The 24,200-nt window shown below is 44.1% G+C and overlaps 1 protein-coding gene across 1 annotated transcript in view; it reads right to left on the bottom strand.

Moving 5' to 3' along the window:
• Positions 1 to 5,193, bottom strand: part of LOC109866715 (laminin subunit alpha-4) — a 31,420-nt gene extending 26,227 nt beyond the window's left edge. The window contains exons 1-3 of the mRNA XM_020455521.2: positions 4,788 to 5,193; positions 1,165 to 1,266; positions 249 to 376 (exon numbers count right to left, since the gene is read on the bottom strand). Coding sequence (XP_020311110.1) covers positions 249 to 376; positions 1,165 to 1,266; positions 4,788 to 4,904 — 347 coding nt within the window. The 5' untranslated portion in view covers positions 4,905 to 5,193. The remainder of the gene's footprint in view (positions 1 to 248; positions 377 to 1,164; positions 1,267 to 4,787) is intronic.
• Positions 5,194 to 24,200: the final 19,007 nt, after the last annotated feature.

The following is a 24,200-nucleotide window of genomic DNA, read 5'->3' as shown; positions in this document are numbered from 1 at the left end:
TCATTGGATTTAGATGACAACTTGGGTGAGAGGAAGACTAAATTCCTTTACGTTGATGACTTTTGGCAAATTCAATCCGTTTTTTTTTCACGCTGATTCAACGTCATCAGTTTTGTGTATATATATATATATATATATTTTTTTACGACGTGGGAACAACGTTGATTCAACCAGTTGCCCAGCGGGAGGCTTCTCCCTGCAGGGCCGACACAACAGTAGGGTCTGGAGGTACATGCGCTGTGGCTTACTTGTTGGAGTGGATCGAGAGGGGACAGGCGCACGGCCGGCAGGAGTGACGTCCGTATGTGCTGACATCAGGCATGTATCCGTCTTCACAGATCTCACAGAAATTCCCAGTGGTGTGGTCCTGACATGACTGTATGGTAGGGGAGAGTGGGGTAAGTTGAGCCAAAGGGGTAAGTTGAGCTACCCTTGTTTCTAGAAAACCATACACAAAATTCATAATTTGACCAAATATTTAGGAAGATCCTATCCTTTAATGGAGCCTGTGAAGGGGGAAAAAACACATATAAAAGTGGTAAATAAGTTAGGGGTAAGTTAGGGGTAATGCCTTGGGGTAAGTTGAGCCAATGGTTGAGCAAATGGAAGTGTTTTCTTCCCAGGCAAGGCATTATCACTGGGATATGAGGTAACAACATGGCCTGACCTATGTTAAAAGTGTTAAAAAAAGTACAAAGTGTTTGTTTGCTGCTAAGCCGGTGTAAAAAGATGCTTAAAATACCAAAATGATTGTGATTGTGTTGAAATGTGTTTGGGAAATAAAGATAAACATGGTTTTTAAAAGGTAGGGGTAATATTTATTTCAGTACAGGAAGTTGTAGGCGGTTTAAGTTACCCTATCCCTCGGCTCAACTAACCCCATGCCCGGAGTAAATTGTGCCAAGAGACCACTTTTTTTTGGACAAGCTACATTTTCAAAACTGCAAAACTGCAATGTTTACATTAATTATTTCCAGGGATACACATCAACCTAAAATATATGTAGATATCTTTGTGAGAAAGAATACTATATTTCCCTTGATGGAGTGATGTTATATATATATATAAACTCTACCCTAAAGAGTGTAATCTAGTTGAAATATATTACTGATATAATAGTATTATGATTAATCAAGAGGAGGTAATACATGGGAAAATACTTACTAAACAAATACCAGTGATCTCCTCACAGGTTTCTGAATGGCCTTTGCAGTTACATGGTAGGCATTTGTTCTGTTTACTGAGGAAATATCCTTTTGCACACACCTAAGAGAGGGAACATGAGGGAGATGTTTGTAAACAGAGTACAACCCCAGTTTCCCACAAGTACAAATTTGCCCCTGAACCTGATCTGTCTAAAATGAACCAGTTTAATGGCTGCAGAAGTAGAAACACATTGACCAGAGAGCAGCTGGGTTCCTGACGTTAATGCCAAGTTGCTAACGAGGCACTCTATCATTCAACAGCAATTTCAGAAAGTAGAGCACCTGGAATCGTTTTGGCCAGCCTGGCTTAGGTTGGTCTGTCATCAATGGGATACAACGTTCCACTGTTTTCCACAACATCTCTCATCAAACACACTCACATTCCTTCGTGGGAGAAGATGCTCTCTTATTCAGCTACTGTAAGATGTGGAAGTTAAGCACAGTATATGACCAGGGGGGAAAAAGTATGACATACTCGATACTGCTCTGTAATATATTTACAGAATGTCAGTTACACCAAAACATTTGTGCCAAATTCACCCTGCCACTTTTTCTGCCACTGGTAGTGCTGTGGACTAAAGTGCAGGGATGTGGGAACGACAGTCCCAGCTCCGACACCTCTAGAGTTTCTCCCTCGCACGGCCGACACGGAATTTACGAGACAGTACTTTTAGTCATCCCACGTCTGGTACATGTAAATCCACTTCGAGGTGGTTTCCTGCTGCAGTGTGATGTCAGAGTTCAGTAACCCCTCTCCCCACACACACACACACACACACACACACACACACACACACACACACACACACACACACACACACACACACATCACTTTGATCTTCAGTCACCCCATTCAAAGAGCGCAGTGATCATACAATACCACTCTGTTCATATTGGCCTACTGTAAAGAATGCCAAGTTTGCCTCCTCCCTTGCTCCATCCAGAGTGGCTGGAACAAATACATCATACATTGCAGAGATACTGTATGCTCCCAGTTGTGATGCATATTTTTCCCTTGATTTATTCATGAGCAGGCCGCGAGACAGAGAAATGCCTCTCCAGTGAACTAATGTGGAACATCCTGTGAACAGCAGTGCTTTCATGACCGGGGCAGATTTTTCCCTGTAGCCCCTTCCTTCCAGTGGCTTTCCTGACCGATAGTACACAAACTAAATAAGAACAGACTTATACATCATATTGTTACGATGTTATAGGATGTCCTGGTTACAGTTCAATCAATTCTACTGACCTTATACACGCACACATACAGTATGTTTGCATTACATTTGATGACATACTTTGTTTATTGAACTTTTGATTGAATAATTAGCAGAGAAGAAGAACCTAGACCAGACATGATGTAAAATGATCTGACTGTGCACTGGGACGATAAAAAGTCTAGAGATCCATATCACAGATGAGGCCATTGGACAAGGGTTCTAAGTCCACCACAGAATGTTAGTCCACCGGTTTTAGCGGTGGCTGACAGTGCTGAAGAATGACCCTTCGTTGCTAATGACTGGATTTAGAATGATTAGCTGTGTGACATCCTGTGACGGGTCAAACAGCTGGACGATGCATACACAACCAGACCCGTGGGACAAGAGGTTCCTGGGAAAGATGGAGCAGAATCAGCAGATGGTTTAGTGTGGGATAGGCTGTGTCCAAATGGCAACCGATTCCCTACATAGTGTACTACTTTTGACCACCAAGGCCAATACAGTAGGGTTCTGGTCAAAAGTAGTGCAATATGTAGGGAATAGTGTGCCATTTAGGACTCAAGTGTGTATACAACCCAGTAGCCTTTACACCACGTCATATCTAATTACATTATTTCCTGTTCGTATTAATGCTTTCATTAAAATGTAATTTAGTTTCCAATCCCCTATCATTCAAAAACCAAGCCCAAACTTTGGGTGATATTTCCCCTGGGCATAGGGAGTAATCCTGAGATACTGAAAATGAACCCCTCAATAAGAATTCACAGCATGGTGAATGCTCTAATCCGCTCCTAAATGGCATGAACATTGAAATAATGGACATCTGTAGCCCTCTGGTCCACTATGAATGTCCTCGGTATGTGAGCAATTTTGGAACTTCTCCTCTGTGTGCCCACTACCGTAGAGAACAAAGATGACATTCACCACGCGGTATAGCCTCTCTGTGTTTCATATGCAGCAGCATGTTCCAAAGACTATGTCACTGGGGCTCCACTTCTAACAGGACTGAACACTGTTAAATGGTATGTGTTTATCACTAGCTGTTCATATCATGTGTTCAGAAGTGCTGTAGTAGGCCTATGTTATTAGATTCACAAGATTGACCATGAGTCTGCCTCTATCTCTGCCTCTGGGACAGCGCTGAATGAATACAGTGGGTTTTTTGCTCAGGCAACAACAAAAAAACAAGAATTGTCTTCAAACAGGAATCCAGTCCAAAATCTACATCTCTTCAGGTCTGAGGCTGTGAAATCTCGCTCTCTTTGCAATGGGAACAACAAACCATATGCCTCCCTGATTCCACTCCTCACCAATAAGGGGCAGATAGCTTATTGACTTTGGCCCTGGTGAAGGCTTCGGTCCCTGGCTTAGTAGTAAACTCCTCGGAAGACACTGGGGGGGGGGGGGGCCTGGTTAGGTCATGTGAATTTCATCAGAATCAAAAAACAGAGCAGAGACGATATGTCTGCAGTGGAGAGGCCTCATTCTCCTCATGGGACAATGGTATTCGAATGCTCACAGAACAAGTAAACAATCTTCACATTTCACAAGAGGCGGAAGATCGTCAAATCTCAATTGGAACACTATGGGGGGTCTGCTCCCTGCCCCTCCCCCACACAAATCTAGCTATTCAACTCATTGTTCTTACATTAGTCTAGCTCTGGACACATTGTTTTGCCTGTGTCCCCCTGAGATAGAAGAAGGCATCTTTAAGCTCGAGGCCCATTATAGGGGTCCCATTTGGCCCCACAAACAGGAAATACCAGCCTGTACCCAGTCTACCCACTATAAATGCATCAGCAGCATGTCACGTATTGTTTCTCATGCTCTTTCTACCCGCTGTGTTCCCTCTATGTGTGTTGCTCAACACTTGGCAGCTGGTTTCCATTAGGGCCCTATCGGGGGGCCAGCGGGTGCCAGTGGAGAATGGCACGGCCCTCATCGAGATCTCGGCTGGAGCGCCTCCGCTAACAGCCCGACCCCAGGCAGAAAACTGAGAGGGTTGAGAGGCAGCACCGAGTGGCCAGAGTGCGGCCATAGAGATATAGATCCACACAGCAAGATCCTCTCACACCCAAACCACCCCAGCACTTCACAAATGTCTACGAAGCACAATGACTAACTCACAAACCTGTCTGTCTTACAGTGGCTCTCAAATCTAAACCCGCCAGGGTTTAGCTACAGAGGCATTCAGCACAAGTCTTTGACATGACACAGTCCAAAGGAAAGCACTCTTTCCACAGTCGTGGAAAAGTTTGTAACAACAACAGGCCCTCTATATTTAGCTGCGATAAGGCACTGGAAGCCTGCTATGCATCCTGTACCAGCCAAGCAGAGGAAAAAACTAAAAGTCTGGTCTTACTTTTACCACCGAACGTTGTTCCAAATCTAAACCGTTGGGAGCCGCTGGGCAGACGATCCCTGAGAGGATGATGGAGAAAAGAAGGCAGAGGCATGGCAGAGCTCTAGTAGCAGACATGTCTGTGTGTAAGTCCAGTGGAGCACTGCTCCCTCTCTGTCTCTCCCTGTCCCGTCTGTCGGGAAGTCTCTCTGGGACACAGGCAGCTCTCTCTCTCGCTCCACTGCACCCGTTGGTTTCACTTTTCCACTGGTCCGACCTCCAGATGCGGTGCCTGCGCCAGCCCAGCCCCAAGTCCTGTAAACTGTGTGTACTTCCTCCTCTCCCTCCTCCCTCTCTCCTCTCGACTCCCCCCTACGCCTCCCCCAGTGGACCTGCCTCTCCCCAGAGCCTGAGCTTAAATCACATACATATGGGAAGTCTGGAGAGGGGGGGTTGAATTGAGAGAGGGAGGGAGGGAAAGAGAGAGGAGGGAAGAGAGAATGGGATAGGAGATAGTTGAATTGAGAGGGGGAGAACGAGAGGGGGGAGAGAGAGAGAGAGATGGAGAGAGGGGGGAGAGAGAGCAATAGAGAGTTCACTAGACTAGTGTGTATGTCCAGCAGACAGACAGACAGTGTAGTGTAGACATCCAGACGGCACATCTACCGCTGACTGTCAGAGTCACATTGAGTGTTGTCTGGCAGCAGTCGCCTCCGTTTGCAGGATCCGTGTGTGGCACCCTTTCACCTTGGGGGCCTGAGTAGCAGACACAAACCCCCTCAGACCCCTATCCCTTCCCCCTCTACTCCACTCGTCCAGGAAGAGAGGGCAGCCGGAATTAAGCCTCAGCACTCTGTCTGTAGTACAGGCTGAAGGAAAACCAGCTGTCCTCCCACCCCACCTCTTCCCCCTTCTCCTCCACCCCTCTCCCTTGCCGGCACCGCCTCTATGTTTGTTTACCCAGGTCAGACCGTCAAAGAAGGTGATTCATTTATGAAAAATGTGTAAGGGTCAGGATGCTTCCACACACCAGGAAGAGGCCGGTAACTGACTGACTGACTGACTGCTACTTTCAGTCACAACGGAAGTATTGTTCTGTGTACCTGTTTTGATGTGTATGGGCATTTTCAATGCAGAAACTCAAGACTATAAAGTGACATGTCATGCTGGACACTAGATTGTCACAGGGTGATTTTGTTCTCGCTTCATGTCTCTGCCTACAAAGAGCGTGTTGTAAGCCGTTTCAAATGCGGCTGAGTTGTGCCATTGGTCCTGACTGGACCATGTGGAAGTCATATGTCTCAGATGACCAATAAACAGGTTGTCAAATTCCATTGATGCATGTTAGGGATGTTTCTTCCCCGCAAGAACAAAACAACCCCACAACGACATGGCAGTTAACCGCTTCCACTTGAATGAGACACATCAAAGGAGAGCAAACCCCAACCTTTATAACATGCATAGGGTTTCTCTCTCTCGCACACAGACACAGCACACACACTGCCTTATGTAAAGTTTGGGAGAGGCTGAGAGCTCATAATATGTTATTATAACCAAAAGCAGCAATTCAGCGTTCTGAAACCCGCACGCTCTCAGCAAAGGTTTGTCTTAACTCAGTGAGCACCATGTAAACAAACTTCTCTGGCTGCATGTTGAAGAGGCTGTTGAGGATACTGTGAGTCTCCTCTTGGTCCCAGGGCATCGCCTTCTGGAATGATCTGTGGGCTTCACAGAGGTTCACTCCTTCATGGGTAAATCAGTCTGTGGTGGTCTGCCCCATTCAGCCCACTGAGCCCAGGAGTCACAGCAAGGCCATCAATCTGATGAAAAGCTTGGATTGAGGCTCCCTGCCCCTCCTCGCCCACTGACGCTGCTGCCCTCTGATCAAAAGACAGATAGAGATCTGATGCGTGGGGCTGCCGCCACCTGAGACACTCAGTTTTGCATTGTTCATTGGTGTTTAGTGATGTTGTTCTGTGTGCTCTACTGCTTTCAGGATCCTTTCACTGCCCTGAATAATAAGGAGATGAATTAGGTTAGACTACTTCAATGCTCTACTTTCCGGCTGCCCGGGTAAAGCACTAAATAAACTTCAGTTAGTGCTAAATACGGCTGCCAGAATCCTGACTAGAACCACAAATTTTAATAATATTACTCCAGTGCTAGCCTCCCTACACTGGCTTCCTGTCAAGGCAAGGGCTGATTTCAAGGTTTTACTTCTAACCTACAAAGCATTACATGGGCTTGCTCCTACCTATCTCTCTGATTTGGTCCTGCCGTACATACCTACACGTACGCTATGGTCACAAGACGCAGGCCTCCTTATTGTCCCTAGAATTTCTAAGCAAACAGCTGGAGGCAGGGCTTTCTCTTATAGAGCTCCATTTTTATGGAATGGTCTGCCTACCCATGTGAGAGACGCAAACTCGGTCTCAACCTTTAAGTCTTTACTGAAGACTCATCTCTTCAGTGGGTCATATGATTGAGTGTAGTCTGGCCCAGGAGTGTGAAGGTGAAAGGAAAGGCTCTGGAGCAACGAACCGCCCTTGCTGTCTCTGCCTGGCCGGTTCCCCTCTTTCCACTGCGATTCTCTGCCTCTAACCCTATTACAGGGGCTGAGTCACTGGCTTACTGGTGCTCTTTCATGCTGTCCCTGGGAGGGGTGTGTCACTTGAGTGGGTTGAGTCACTGATGTGATCTTCCTGTCTGGGTTGACACTCCCCCTTGGGTTGTGCCGTGGCGGATATCTTTGTGGGCTATACTCAGCCTTGTCTCAGGATGGTAAGTTGGTGGTTGAAGATATCCCTCTAGTGGTATGGGGGCTGTGCTTTGGCAAAGTGGGTGGGGTTAGATCCTTCCTGTTTGGCCCTGTCCGGGGGTATCATCGGATGGGGCCACAGTGTCTCCTGACCCCTCCTGTCTCAGCCTCCAGTATTTATGCTGCAGTAGTTTATGTGTCGGGGGGCTAGGGTCAGTTTGTTATATCTGGAGTACTTCTCCTGTCTTATCCGGTGTCCTGTGTGAATTTAAGTATGCTCTCTCTAATTCTCTCTTTCTCAGAGGACCTGAGCCCTAGGACCATACCTCAGGACTACCTGGCATGATGACTCCTTGCTGTCCCTAGTCCACCTGGCCGTGCTGCTGCTCCAGTTTCAACTGTTCTGCCTGTGATTATTATTATTTGACCATGCTGGTCATTTATAAACATTTGAACATCTTGGCCATGTTCTGTTATAATCTCCACCCGGCACAGCCAGAAGAGGACTGGCCACCCCTCATAGCCTGGTTCCTCTCTAGGTTTCTTCCTAGGTTTTGGCCTTTCTAGGGCGCTTTTCCTAGCCACCATTGCTTGCTGTTTGGGGTTTTAGGCTGGGTTTCTGTACAGCACTTTGAGATATCAGCTGATGTACGAAGGGCTATACATTTGATTTGATTTGAATTAGAGGCTACTACTAGCACATTATTTAGGTGTTTTGACAGAGACAGATGCTATCTAACCTCAATCTCCCATTTATCTAACATTTTGGCCTGTCTAACCTTCAGTATGGGCTGAGAATGTCATGGTACTGTATGGAGAAGGGAGTCTTTACTGCTGCACATGAGTGTGTGGTTGATTTAAAGTAACGATGCGTTTGTTACGATAGATATTTTCCCTGGCTGCCTGGGCTTACCATGTGCCTGGGCTTACCATGTGCCTGGGCTTGCCATGTGCCTGGGCTTACCATGTGCCTGGGCTTACCATGTGGCAGAGAGTGAAAGAGGATCTCCTAGGCTCAGCCACACGGCTTTAAGGGGCAAGGAGGGAGACAAACAGGGGTGCGGGGCAGTGAGGGTTGACCTGTCAGGGCTCTTTTGGACTCTCTGATCTCCTTCGCACTCCAGGAGAGACCGTAAAGCCAGTCTGCGCCCCTCCCATTCCCCCCTTACTTTATGTGACCCTGCTCAGCCTAACCCTATCACGGTGGAATGAGGCATACATTTCACAGGCGAAATGACTTGGGGTTAGGTCTAGCACCCAAACGGTTTTCAAAATGAGCTCGAGGACACTGCCTGCTCAGTTGACCATAGACAAGGAAGTTGCAGGAAATGAATTATCCATGTATTTGGAAATCATGTATTTGGAAATCCTCATGAAATCAGTTTTAGTTTCTCTCCTCACTCCCAGACAGTCCTGGCAAATGTCTTGCTTGAGAAACTGCTGTTTGCTAAGAAGCTCTTTTTTCATTTTGTTACCATTTTAATTTAAAACAATCACAGTAAGGTATTTAATTGTTACCCAGAAAGTATTGATATTGAGATAATAAAAAAAGGAATCCACCAATCTGGAGAAAACAGACGGCTCAAGAGGTACAGTGGCAGGAACAAGTATGTGAACCCTTTGGAAATACCTGGATTTCTGCATAAACTGGTCTTACAATTTGATCTGATCTTCATCTAGGTCACAACAATAGACAACTGTCTGGTTAAACTAATAGCACACAAAAGTATAGGTTTTCATGTCTTTATTGAACACACTGTGTAAACGTTCACAGTGCAGGGTGGGAAAAGTATGTTTTTAATAACTTTTTTTTTTTAACTTCTGTGTTTTGGGTAATTTTCCTGTTGCATTACCCAACTTCTGTTGAGCTTCAATTGGCGAGCAGATAGCCTTACATTCTCCTGCAAAATGTCTTGATAAACATCGATAATGGCAAGCTGTCCAGGCCCTGAGGAAGAAAAGCAGCCCCAAACCATGATGCTTCCTCCACCATACTTTTGATGTTGGTGTGCTGTGCCTTTTTCTCTCTCTACACATAGTGTTGTGTGTCCCTTCCAAACAACTCAACTGTAGTTTCATCTGTCCACAGAATGCACTTTTGCAAACTTCAGACGTGCAGCAATGTTTTTTTTGGATAGCAGTGGCTTCTTCCGTGGTGTCCTCCCATGAACATCATTCTTGTTTAGTGTGTTACGTATTGTAGACTCATCAACAGAGATGTTAGCATGTTCCAGAGAGTTCTGTAAGTCTTAGCTGACACTTTAGCTGATTCTTCTAAACCTCATTGAGCATTCTGCGCTGTGCTCTTGCAGCCATCTTTGCAGGACGGCCACTCTTAGGGAGAGTTGGTCTTCTGAGATCTAATTTTGTTTAAGGCATGGTTCACTACAGGCATTGCTCCTTGTGAATAGCAAACTCAAATTTTGTGAGTGTTTTTTTATAGCTCTAACCAACATCTCCAATCTCATCTCATTGATTGGACCCCAGGTTAGCTGACTCCTGATTCCAATGAGCTTTTGGAGAAGTCATTAGCCTAGGTGTTCACATAGCCCCAGCCATCCTCATGAGTTTTGTGCCCCCTCAGATTTTTGGAGTGCATTACGCCCCTGAAAGGTGGTGCACTATACAGGGAATATAAGGTGACATTTGGGATGCAACCACTGAGGCAACATGGGACAGGATGTAAAGTATGCATCACTTCCGGGTCATGATTATCACCACCAGATGATGACGAGGATCCAATCAAAGAACAGGAAACATATTTGTTTATATCACCGGTTTCAAGAGTTGCGATAGAATGCAATTCATTCCCACCTGGTCTAAACATATGTTCAGCATGGAAATAAATATTTTTCCTGTGTAATTACATGTTTTTGAACTTGTCTGGTATATATGTAAACATTCCTTTAGATAAATTCAGTACGTGTATTATGAGTGTATGGTTTTCATGAGTCATTCTTTCTCTGTCCTTCGGGAATTTTGAAAGGCTCAAATAAAATGTATTATGATTATTTATTGTCTGGTTTCTAGTCTGTCATGCAGTTTCTCAGTTTGTGAAAAGGCTACCATGGGGAATAGGAGAGAATTGGATCCCTGGGCCACTGGCGGTTAGCGTTGATTAGAAACAGATGCAGAGAGGAGAGGGGGTGTTTGGGAGAGGGATGGGGGGGGGGGGGGGAGGAGGAAAAGCGGTGAGTGGGAGAGGGATTTCATTGTGTAGAGAGGTCTGACTTGGTGGGAAAATTTGTAACACATTCAAGACTACTTTTACAATTGTTCCTGTCTACAGCAAAAAATGGATGCAATCGGACAAGTGACATTTCTCTAGCCTATAGGCACATTTAAAAAAAAATCCAGCCTGTGACTTTGAAATGTAGAATGTATTTTTATGCCTTTCATAATTAAATATACTGAACAAAAATCTAAATGTTAGTCCCAGGTTTCATGAGCTGAAATAAAATATCCCAGAAATGATTTATCTCAAATGAAGCTTATTTGTCAAAACTTTGGTGCACGTACATACAGCGCCTTGCGAAAGTATTCGGCCCCCTTGAACTTTGCGACCTTTTGCCACATTTCAGGCTTCAAACATAAAGATATAAAACTGTATTTTTTTGTGAAGAATCAACAACAAGTGGGACACAATCATGAAGTGGAACGACATTTATTGGATATTTCAAACTTTTTTAACAAATCAGAAACTGAAAAATTGGGCGTGCAAAATTATTCAGCCCCCTTAAGTTAATACTTTGTAGCGCCACCTTTTGCTGCGATTACAGCTGTAAGTCGCTTGGGGTATGTCTCTATCAGTTTTGCACATCGAGAGACTGACATTTTTTCCCATTCCTCCTTGCAAAACAGCTCGAGCTCAGTGAGGTTGGATGGAGAGCATTTGTGAACAGTTTTCAGTTCTTTCCACAGATTCTCGATTGGATTCAGGTCTGGACTTTGACTTGGCCATTCTAACACCTGGATATGTTTATTTTTGAACCATTCCATTGTAGATTTTGCTTTATGTTTTGGATCATTGTCTTGTTGGAAGACAAATCTCCGTCCCAGTCTCAGGTCTTTTGCAGACTCCATCAGGTTTTCTTCCAGAATGGTCCTGTATTTGGCTCCATCCATCTTCCCATCAATTTTAACCATCTTCCCTGTCCCTGCTGAAGAAAAGCAGGCCCAAACCATGATGCTGCCACCACCATGTTTGACAGTGGGGATGGTGTGTTCAGGGTGATGGGCTGTGTCGCTTTAACGCCAAACATAACGTTTTGCATTGTTGCCAAAAAGTTCAATTTTGGTTTCATCTGACCAGAGCACCTTCTTCCACATGTTTGGTGTGTCTCCCAGGTGGCTTGTGGCAAACTTTAAATGACACTTTTTATGGATATCTTTAAGAAATGGCTTTCTTCTTGCCACTCTTCCATAAAGGCCAGATTTGTGCAATATACGACTGATTGTTGTCCTATGGACAGAGTCTCCCACCTCAGCTGTAGATCTCTGCAGTTCATCCAGAGTGATCATGGGCCTCTTGGCTGCATCTCTGATCAGTCTTCTCCTTGTATGAGCTGAAAGTTTAGAGGGACGGCCAGGTCTTGGTAGATTTGCAGTGGTCTGATACTCTTTCCATTTCAATATTATCGCTTGCACAGTGTTCCTTGTTGTTGTTTAAAGCTTGGGAAATCTTTTTGTATCCAAATCCAGCTTTAAACTTCTTCACAACAGTATCTCGGACCTGCCTGGTGTGTTCCTTGTTCTTCATGATGCTCTCTGCGCTTTTAACGGACCTCTGAGACTATCACAGTGCAGGTGCATTTATACGGAGATTTGATTACACACAGGTGGATTGTATTTATCATCATTAGTCATTTAGGTCAACATTGGATCATTCAGAGATCCTCACTGAGTTTGCTGCACTGAAAGTAAAGGGGCTGAATAATTTTGCACACCCAATTTTTCAGTTTTTGATTTGTTAAAAAAGTTTGAAATATCCAATAAATGTCATTCCACTTCATGATTGTGTCCCACTTGTTGTTGATTCTTCACAAAAAAATACAGTTTTATATCTTTATGTTTGAAGCCTGAAATGTGGCAAAAGGTCGCAAAGTTCAAGGGGGCCGAATACTTTCGCAAGGCACTGTATGTGTTTACATCCCTCTGAGTGAGCATTTCTCCTTAGCCATCCATCCACTTGAAAGGTGTGGCATATCAAGAAGCTGATTTAACAGCATGATCTTTACATAGGCGTACCTTGGCTGGGGACAATAAAAAGCCACTCAAAAATGTGCATTTTTGTCACAATGCCACAGATGTCTCAATTATTGAGGGAGTGTGCAATTGGCATGCTGACTGCAGGAACATCTACCAGAGCTGTTGGCAGAGAATGTAATGTTAAGTTCTCTACCATAAGCCGCCTCCAAAGTCATTTTTAGAGAATTTGGCATTACAGCCAACCGGCCTCACAGTTGCTGACCATGTGAAACCACTCCAGCCCAGGACCTCCACATCCGGCTTCTTCACCTGCGGGATCATCTGAGACCAGCCATCCGGACAGCTGTGGATTTGCCCAGCAGAAGAATTTCTGAACAAATTGTCAGAAATCGTCTTAGGGAAGCTCATCTGCGTGCTCCTCGCCCTCACCAGTGTCCTGACTTTACTGCAGTTCGACGTCGTAACCGACTTCAGTGGGCAAATGCTCATCTTCGATGGCCACTGGCACGCTGGAGAAGTGTGGTCTTCACAGATGAATCCTGGTTTCAACTGTACTGGGCAGATGGCAGACGGCGTGTATAGGCGTCATGTGGGCGAGCGGTTTGCTGATGTCAACGTTGTAAACAGAGTGCCCCATGGTGGCAGTAAGATTATGGTATGCACAGACATAAGCTACGGACAACGAACACAATTGCATTTTATCGATGGCAATTTTAATGCACAGAGATACCGTGACGAAATCCTGAGGCCTGTTGTCGTGCCATTCATCCGCCGCCATCACCTCATGTTTCAACATGATAATGCACGGCCCCATGTCTCAAGGATCTGTACACAATTCCTGGAAGGTGAAAATGTTCCAGTTTTCCCATGTCACCCGTTGAGCATGTTTGGGATGCTCTGGATCGACGTGTACGACGGCATCGATCCTCTGATTCCCTTACATGATCTGTAGAAATTGTTGCATGTTGCATTTATATTTTTGTTCAGTGTAGAAGAACTGCAAAGGAAAACAGAAGGCATCTTGTATCAGGTCAGATGAAACCACATATCCTAGGCCCTGTCTTTAATTGGAAATCTCTTTTTAAAACTAACCCAAATAAAAGTGTATAGTTATGTATGACCGCCTCAGCTGGTGGGGCAGTGGTGAATATATCCTTACATAGCGCTGGCCTGCCTGCCTCCCATGGGCTTGGTTAGTTCAGCACAGTCCCAGCCATGCACAGCTGCTGTGGCCAACAGACCTCAGAAACACTACTCCACCATTAGTCAGTTGCTGGGTAATTTTCTAGGGTACACATTTACACAGCAATACCACGAGAGAGTACATTTGTTTATCAAATTGTACTACAGGAAGAGTGGTTGCACGATCATACTATACATGAAATGGCAGTGGAGTGAAAGTCTAAAAGTGTTTGGTTTGAAATATACTTACGTATCAAAAGTAAATGTAATTGCTCAAATATACTTAAGTCTCAAAAGTAAACGTAAAGCAAACTAGGTGGCACCATTTTTTATTTGTTTATTTATGGACAGCCAGGGGGGCACTCCAACACTCAGACATCATTTACAAACCAAGCATTTGTGCTTAGTGAGTCAGCCAGATCAGAGGCAGTATGGATGACCAGGGTTGTTCCCTTGATACATTTTTTGGGGTTTTATTTCACCTTTATTTTACCAGGTAGGCTAGTTGAGAACAAGTTCTCATTTACAACTGTGACCTGGAAAAGATAAAGCAAAGTAGTGCGACACAAACAGCAACACAGAGTTACACATGGGATAAACAAACATACAGTCAATAACACAATAGAAAAAATCTATATACAGTGTGTGCAAATTAGGTCAGATTAGGGAGGTAGGGCAATAAATAGGCCGTAGTGGCGAAGAAATGACAATTTAGAAATTAAACACTGGAGTGATAGATGAATGTGCAAGTAGAGATACTGTGTAACGGTTTTCTAGGTGTGAAGGAGAGTCGGACCAAAATGCAGCGTGTAGATTGCGATCCATGTTTAATAAACAAACGTAAAACACGAATCAATTATAAACACCAGACACACAACATAGAATGCCGACCCAGCTCACGTCCTGACCAACACTAAAACAAGGAAAACACATACGAACGATGGTCAGAACGTGACATACTGGGGTGCAAAGGAGCAAATAGATAAATAACAATATGGGGTTGAGTGAAGAATGCTTTGTTGTGAAATAGGAAGCCGATTCTAAATTTAATTTTGGATTGGAGATACTTAATGTGAGTCTGGAAGGAGAGTTTACAGTCTAACCAGACATTTAGGTATTTGTAATTTGTAAAGTCATAACCGTCCAGAGTAGTGATGCTGGACGGGCGGGCAGATCGGTTGAAGAGCATGCATTTAGTTTTACTTGCATTTAAGAGCCGTTGGAGGCCACGGAAGGAGAGTTGTATGGCATTGAAGCTCGTCTGGAAGTGCGTGAATTGGACCATTTTCCTGTCCTGCTAAGCATTCAAAATGTAACGAGTACTTCTGGCTGTCAGGGAAAATGTATGGAGTAAAAAGAACATCATTTTTTAAATGAACGTAGTCAAGTAAAAGTAAAAGTTGTCAAAAATATAAATAGTAAAGGAGAGTACAGATACCACAAAAAACTACTTAAGTAGTACTTTAAATTATTTTTACATAAGTACTTTACACCACTGTGAAATGGTGGCAACAGATAAGGAGAAATCATCATCTCCTATGAACATAACTGCATGTTTACTGAGTTGTTGTCTGTGATTATGCAGTGTGACTTTATACCATCCTAAATGACAGCAGAATGTTGCCATAAACTATTCAAAATGTCACTTAGTGACCTTGTCTGTATGCTAAGTATAATATCCCTAATGGTTGAAATTCAAACCTACTAATCGTTGTTAGTGTCCGGGTCCTGAACAGGGTACAGTGCTTCCCCAACACTCAACAGGAGTAGCACACACACAGGAAGTGTTAGTCTTCTGGATATGCGTTCCTCTACTATCTCAGTGTGAAAGGCCGGATAGCAACCAGTCTGGATACTAGCAGTGACACTCGGGACTCCCTCCTGTCCTGCTCTGTGTTCACACACCATGTCCTCCTGTTATCAGAGACACTGGCCCGGTTGGAGCAGCAACTGACAAGGACACGTGTCATATCCTGTCCAGTTCCTGTCACCCTATCATGGTCTCACACTCCTGGTTCCAAACCAAGTTCCTTTGAATACTGTTAGTCCATCCTAAAATCCTTAGTGGGAGTAAGCAGTCCCCCCAAAATTGTTGCATGATGTAAATTAGATAAAAGTCTGAGTAAAACGCTGCCTAATTTCTACTGTATCTTGTTTTAGGCTTGATAATCTTTGAATGAACCTTGTTTGATCGTATTCAACAGTATTTATCACCCAATGTAAGGAATCATGAAGTTAAGCTACTCAACTGTGCTGGGCCGGTTTCCCAAAAGCCTCTTAAGTCTAAGTTCATCTTTAGAACAATCTTAAGTCTAAAGTTAATCTTTAGAACCATAGGATCCTATGGTTCTAAGATGAATTTAGCCTTAAGATGCTTTTGGGAAACCTGGAATTGTATTTTAGTTATATGAGTGCCCCCTGGTGTTGATATACGAAACTACAGTTAGTTTCCCCCAGTAGAATGTCCTGAGCAGTCCCCACTTTGGACTCACCATCCTCATCTTCATTCAGAGAGGAGCATGTTTTTGACAAAAAGCATCTTCACACTATATAAACAAATATTTGAATACAGAATGAATACATCCATGGTTGAGGGCTTCTAAGATCTAGTAATATAAACTCCCCACAATATTTTCAAAAGCAGAAACATTTAACACTGCCACACGTAGTGGTCATTTCAATAAACACTGAAAATCCTTCTTCCTCTGTCGGCCCCAACTACCATGAAAAATACAAAAGCAGCAATCTTCAGAGGGACTGTCAAAGTCTCCAGTGGATATTAATCTGCTCCCTTCCCTTCTAGTGAGGTGCAGGTGCTGCGGAGAGCAGGTCTGTGGAGGAGGTGTAATCCTATGATACCTGACAGAGCACTTTCCCACAGAGACAATAAACCCTATCCATCACCTCCACCCACCTCCACCAGCGAACACCACGGCACGGAAAGATGACAAATTACATTGATTTACTTTTGGAACACAGCTACCGCTGCGCTGAGGTTCATTGCTCCTCACTTCAAAGTGATTATTTTGTTTGCGGGAGGACCAGTGGAGCGGTGTGTGTGTGTGTGACAAATGCTCTTCATCTTATTGGTGAGCTGGCTTGATCAAAGCAGCCCACTCCCCGGAACTGTCAGTGCCCAGCCTTCCATAGGCAGCCCAGCTCAGCCTGCATTCAGGGAGACAGTAAATTACTTTTTCTTTCTTCAGAGGCCAGGCAGACAATAATTGTGCTGTGATGGTCTGTCAGACTAATGAAAATACCTAGAGGGGAGTCACTGGCATTTTAATAACTTCATTATGTTTCATTCATTCATTAGATTAAAACCTTCTCCGCTCTGAGTAGTTTAAAAAAAAGAATTCCCACCCAGTACAGCTATTGTTAGGCCTATTGAGCTGTCACCTGTCTTTTTGGGCTCTACATGAGCAGAGAGTATGTTTCAGTAATGTTTGACGATACTTGAAAGACGATCAAGAAATGTACAGGTCCGTTAGGATCACCACTTTATTTTAAGAATGTGAAATGCCAGAGTAATAGTAGAGAGAATGATTTATTTCAGCTTTTATTTCTTTCATCACATTCCCAGTTCACAAGGTCCTTTGCTGTTGTTCTGGGATTGATTTGCACTTTTTGACAGAACGCGTCTCCTTCCTAAGCAGTAGGATGGCTGCGTTGTCCCATTGTGTTTATACTTGTGTACTATTGTTTGTACAGATGAACGTGGTACCTTCAGGCGTTTGGAATTTGCTCCCAATGATGAACCAGACTTGTAGAGGTCTACCATTTTTTCTCTGATGTCTTGGCTGATTTGTTTTGATTGTCCCATGATGTCAAGCAAAGAGGCACTGAGTTTGAAGGTAGGCCTTGAAATACATCCACAGGTACACCTCCAATTGAATCAAATGATGTCAATTAGCCTATCAGAAACTTCTAAAGCCATGAAATCATTTTCTGGAATTTTCCAAGCTGTTTAAAGGCCCAGTCAACTTAGCGTATGTAAACTTCTGACCCACTGTAATTGTGATACAGTGAATTATAAGTGAAATAATCTGTTTGTAAACAATTGTTGGAATATGTCACGAGTCCGACCGAGGGTGGCTTCCCTTCCCGGTCGGGTGGCGCTCGGCGGTCGCCGTCACCGGCCTATTAGCTGCCACTGATTGTCTTTCCTCCCCCTCCTTGTATGTTTATTGTTTGCACCTGTTCGTGAATGATTAGTTTGGCTTTATTAGACAGCCGGCCCGCCTGTTTCTTTGTGCGGGATTCATTATTGTGACCTTCGGTTCTGTAGTAGACGAACGTGTTTGTTCCTGGTCGTGTATTTCGGTTGTACTATTTCCCCCGTGTTTGGGGCAGTTTGGTTGTGAGCACCCTGTGTTGCGTTTGTGCCTTAAAGAGCACAGCATTGCACTCTCTGTTTCCTGCGTCTGACTCCACAGCTACAACACCCGGAGCGTTACAGAATAATTACTTGTGTTATGCACATAGTAGATGTCCTAACTGACTTGCCAAAACTATGGTTTGTTCAGAAGACATTTGTGGAGTGGTTGAGAAACAAGTTTTAATGACTCCAACCTATGTGTATGTAAACCTCCGACCTCAACTGTATATGCACATTGTTTGTACAATAGTTACTCCCAAATTGTGATATGAGTTCTAGGTTAGTTTATCTTTGCTAACTTTTTTTACAAGTGAGACATGAATCTATCTATAATGGTTGCCTGGCTATTTTACACCCAGTAGGTCTATATATGCTTATGGAACTGAGCTGAGACCTGTCATCTTGTGCTTTGGATGAACAGAACACATAATGTTCCAGTAACACAACTGTGTTGGAGAATAAACCTTGAGTACCATAGCAACATGCCTGCATATTGATTCCCAATGGACTCTGCAGAATAACATCTATTCATATGCTAATCAGCCGTGAAGCTGTTTCAATCTAAATTGAGAATAAAAAATAAATAATAATTTAAGTATGAAAATGTGAAATCTTTGCTTATAATTGTATGAAAAGAGATGGCTGGTGTCCATGCTAAAGGCAAGCTATTCACACTCGCTATCAGTTTTTCAATTTTTTTGCAATCTGTTTATAAGTGTGTCCGTGAGACAGTCTGTAATGGTTGTGAAAGCAGTGAGTGATGTAATGGTCTTTGAAGTAGAGGAACTAAGAGTGTACATGTCAAACCCTTGAACCCAGAGTCCCAATTATTTCAACTTTGTCATCATCGTTAGCTAGCAATAACATATTAAAAAAAATATATACGGGACATTTTACAAACATATCAGCCATCTTTGAACCCACCCACTCATGTTCACATGGTGTGTATCAACCAGACCCATTTCCCCATGAGCAAGATTTCACCACACACACACACACACACACACACACACACACACACACACACACACACACACACACACACACACACACACACACACACACACACACACACACACACACACACACACACACACACACGCCAGCATATATCAACATCTGCATGGTCAAACAACACACTAAATCTGACTCAGTCCCTAGGAGAAACGATCTGATTCGTCATTATCAGCAAACAAAGCCTGCAGTGTAGCACTGTTAGCCCCATCTCTCAGTCAGTCAGGCCGGCTGGGATGACTGGATGTCTGGCCCACATTTCTCCGTAGGCTGCGGTACCCTGCCAGACACTCTAGAGGGCAATGCCGCTCACAGGTTCAGGCCCGGACCTACCGCAACATCTCCCTAAGGCCTTCTATTACATGGAGAGAGAGGAAAAACAGGCTGTCTTTCTCTTCCTAGTTACTGCAGGATGGGACCCCTGCCAGCCTCCTCTCAAATATTACACACGCAGAGAGGAATGAGTGAAAACCCTATGGAGCAAAATACAGGCCACAAACATTCAGACCTGGCATGTGCCATTTCATTCCTGGCCTTGGAGAGTGGAAGTGGAAGTGTTTTTTTTCCTTCCGTAGGCCTAAATAATAGAACCTGCAACATTTCACAGTGGCAGTCAATTTGTCTGGTTGCATCAAACAATGATAAATGCAACTCAAAAAAGAGAGATAAGATATAGAAGGCCATAAAGCACTGCTTTTGATAAATCTGCCAAGCGCATTTATACTGTGATATGAAAATGTATATTTTAAAAGAAAAATAAGCCAAGGTGAAGGAAAGACCCTAAAATACGCACGAGATTGTCTCTTTAAATGCTATTGTCAAAGACGACAGACAGGTGTCAAAGGTTAACAAAGGAGATGTAAATACAGACGGCCTTCATCTCTCTGGTCCCCAAGGCATTATGGGGGAGTTATCCATGTCAGACAGATGCAAGCGGGTGGGTGTGGGTGTGGGAGAGCCGTGCTATCCTCGTGTGATTGGGTTGAAACGTCCACTCTACCCCAACAGCACACACCCACACAGCACATCAAAGCTGTCCGTCTCCTCATGCCCTTAGCTGTAAATCAAACACGTCCTCCAGCTCCCGGATCTATACCGTGGGATTCACACCCCAGCCCCCAGACTCCCATTTCTGACACATAATGAAAAATACATATTTCAAAGTCACTCCTGTCTAATAGTTTTTTCCCAACGTCTCAGGAGAGACTCGGAGACAGGGTCAAGGTTGAGGTGAAAGCAACCAGGCACAGAGATGTCGATGAAATAATGATTTGAGTTTCTAATTCGGAATCATCAATCATGTTTGGTCAGATATGTCTTGTTTGTTTTTATATTCAGTCTTTAGAGGGTGCAACAACAAAAGAACAAAACATCAGCAGAATGGGGGAAATTGCAAATGAAACGGCCGGGCACTCACACCCATAACAATCTAGTGTTGTATATACTTCTATTTCCTGCATCAAATATTCAAGAGCAGATTAAATCAGAGGAGTCCCTTCCCTGGAGTGACCCCTCCCTCCCCTGTGATTTCTGGGACTATGGCTACAAAGTGACCATACTGGTTATATGCACCGATATGATGATTGTAGATGCCCTATGACAATATGCTCACATATATGTCAGAGTATGCACACAAGCATAATAGCATGTGCATGTAATGAGAGTACCTCGAAAAAAAAGGCACTGAACTGGATGTGAGCCAGCTCACCGGCTCGCTTGAGGACAGTAAAGAGTTAACCATGTCCTTATCTGTAGAAACAAGCACACCGTTGAGGAGTATGCTTACGCTGCGAGAACCCCTCAGCCCTGTTTAGCAGTCAGCCTCAGAGCGAGGAGTCCGAGGCAGGGCAGTAGAACGGCAGACAACCGCTGCCTGCCATCTTGTCAATATTTGCTGTAATAATTGCCAGGTGCCGTATTATCCTCCAAATCCCCCTGTAATAATCAGAGTTCCTCAAATAAGAAGCCGTAATCTGCGAGCAATTTCAGTTTTTACTTCAAACAGGCTGTACTTTTCCACGCCTCATTTTTCGAGGTGTGAGACAGAATTCCTTTTCGTGGAAGTTTAGTGTTCTATGAGATGTGTTCAGGGTCTCCAAAAGAACACACAGGCAGGGGGAAGTGTACTGTAGTAGCCACCGCATAGCTTCAGGGTCGTCACTGCTAATGTCCAGGATACAGCTCACATACTGCAAAGCAACGAAAACATGTTCCCTTGATGAAGAGATGTTCCCCTCCCGCCCTACCATGCAGGTTTTAGAGTGTGGCCTGAAGGAAATGACCAGCAGCTCCCCAAACGACCACGAGATGACTTGTCTGCCGGTACAGTCTATGGCTGAGATGTCATTTGGTGGAAGGTGTGCTTTGCCTTACTTCAAAAAGGGGAGTGAACTTAGTGGCAAAAACAGATCTCACAGGAGAGTCATTACCTATTTGTTTCACACTTTAAAATACACACTTTGATTCTGCAAAAAAATGTTTTGTCGACTTTTTTCAATTTTCTGTTAAGTGACCACCGCTCCTTCTGAAACTTCTCTGACTGAGAGCACGTTGCCTGAGGAGGAATGTGCCCGTTGCTCTCTGGGTGCAGCGGAGGCAGCTGCGGTGGAGCCTTAACCATTGATTTATTATTCCCCAGCACATTCTACTGCTTTGTGTCAGTACACCATTTTGTTTTTGCCCCGGAGCGCTGAGCCTGATCTCAAAAGGAGACGTGTCATAAAATACAGTAAACACAATGTTGAAATGATTACAAAATACCCACAAAACATGTGGCTTAGAGATTTATGAAACCGTCATTCAATTACGTGTGTTTTGAAAAGAGGCCAGACTCCCACTAAACCCTACTGCTTTGGGTTGGCCAGCCAGTCTTTGTTTGCTTTTCACTTCACAGATTTATGTAATTCTAGTACACAGCGATTTTGATGAATTATGCCTCCGTTACTCTCCTTGCATTGTGTAGAGAGAGGGGACACACTTTCACCGTCTGTTTCTTCTCCCAAACGTAAAATCCATACACCTCTTCCTCATCTGTTATAGTAGAATCCAGACATGGTCACACGTAATACGTTATAATGGGAACTGACATTGAAATGCCCGGATGTTAGTCATAAGATATCTCCATGCAATACATCACATTCCACATTCAAATGTCTCTGTACTTCCTAGTTTCACCATGCAAGGCATTCTTTTTTTTTTTTTTAAGAAAAGAGTGCTCCTGTCCAATGTTAGTGACATTAAATAAAGTGTGTTTGGAGTGAGTGGCCTGGGTATAGGCTTGAATCCCAAATGGCTTCTCATTCTTTATGTACTGTAGTGTGCTTTTTTTCTCCCCCTTTAACCAGGGCCTATAGGGAATAGGGTGCCATTTGGGACACAGCCATGTTATGCAGAATGGACCAGATCAGAGGCTCGTGGTGCTAGTTGTGTCAGGTGAGGTCCAGCCAGCAGGACTTAAACAAACACAGCTGCTGGTTGTTATAACACCGCTGTCTCTAGACAAACATCACCATTAAACTGCATCTGATGGGCATTCTATTAATTAAGCAAATATTCACCCCAAGTTATTTCTGCAATGTATAAAAAAAAAAGAAGAAGATTTATGTTTATTCACATTCTAGGCATTCCACCCCTGTCTCTTCTCTCTTCACTCACGTCAACCTGACATTGTGCACCCAGTATCTTTTGCTGTCGCTGACGATTAATCCCACAAAAATGATGGCGGTGCTACCTGAAGCTATATGTAATAAAGCCATGCCCAACTAGAACATGACATTAGAGCAGCAGTCAGATACAGAGTTTCCAACAAGTTGCACTTGTGATTAGCCGGTGTGAAGGACTCCTGCTCCACTAATTCCTTGGCTCACTGGCCTTTTAATGGGATTAAACTACTACCACAGCCAGATAAACTGGATTCCCATATCACTCCTGGCAGGAGGGCCTAGGTTATTATCACTGGAGGAGCTACCGAGCGGAGGAGAAGAGAGGGAGCGAGGGATGGAGGAAGGGAGAGGAGGAGAGAATTAAAGATGGGAGGTGATTAGGCTAGATTAGGGCCCCTGGTGTCCACATCTCAGCTCTAATCAGTCCACAAGGAGAGAAAGTACGAAGTGAGAGAGTGAAGAGGAGGGAGGGAGGGAGGGGATGATGAGTCCAAAAAGCAATGGTGCCCCACCGAGAGGAAAGAGAAGTAACTACAGTAGTCAGTCCCCTATGAAATGGACTGAAGAATGGCAGTGGAGCTGTACTGTGGAAGTAGTGCCTTTGTAGAACATCATTGCTGTGATAAGCTTCAGACAGGTTCAACTATCGTACTACTTGAACAGAAGCATTTACAACTAACTGATAAAGGTGCTTTCTGGAACCTAAAAAGGTTATTCGGCTGTCCCCGTAGGAGAACCCTTTCAATAACCTGTTTAAGTTTGAGGTAGAACCCTATTGAGTTCCATGTACAACCCTTTTCCCAAAGGGTTCTTCATGGTACCCAAAACAATTCTACCTGAAACCAAAAAGGGTTCTACCTCGAACCTAAACGGGTTATTGAAAGGGTTCTCCTATGGTGGACAGCTGAAGGAACTCTTTTTTTTCTAAGACTAAGATAATGCTAATTTTATCTGTTATTTTACCAGGTAAGTTGATTGAGAACACATTCTCATTTCCAGCAACGACCTGGGGAATAGTTACAAGGGAGAGGAGGGGAATGAATGAGCCAATTGTAAACTGGGGATTATTAGGTGACCGTGATGGTTTGAGCGCCAGATTGGGAATTTAGCCAGGACACCGGGGTTAATACCCCTACTCTTACGATTAAGTGCCATGGGATCTTTAATGACCTCAGAGAGTCAGGACACCCGTTTAACGACCCATCCGAAAGATGGCACCCTACACAGGGCAG

The sequence above is a fragment of the Oncorhynchus kisutch genome, linkage group LG21, assembly GCF_002021735.2.
Source record: "Oncorhynchus kisutch isolate 150728-3 linkage group LG21, Okis_V2, whole genome shotgun sequence".
Classification (NCBI taxonomy): domain Eukaryota; kingdom Metazoa; phylum Chordata; class Actinopteri; order Salmoniformes; family Salmonidae; genus Oncorhynchus; species Oncorhynchus kisutch.
The sequence above is the reverse complement of the archived record's forward strand: the minus strand, read 5'-3'. Positions and strand labels throughout refer to the sequence as shown.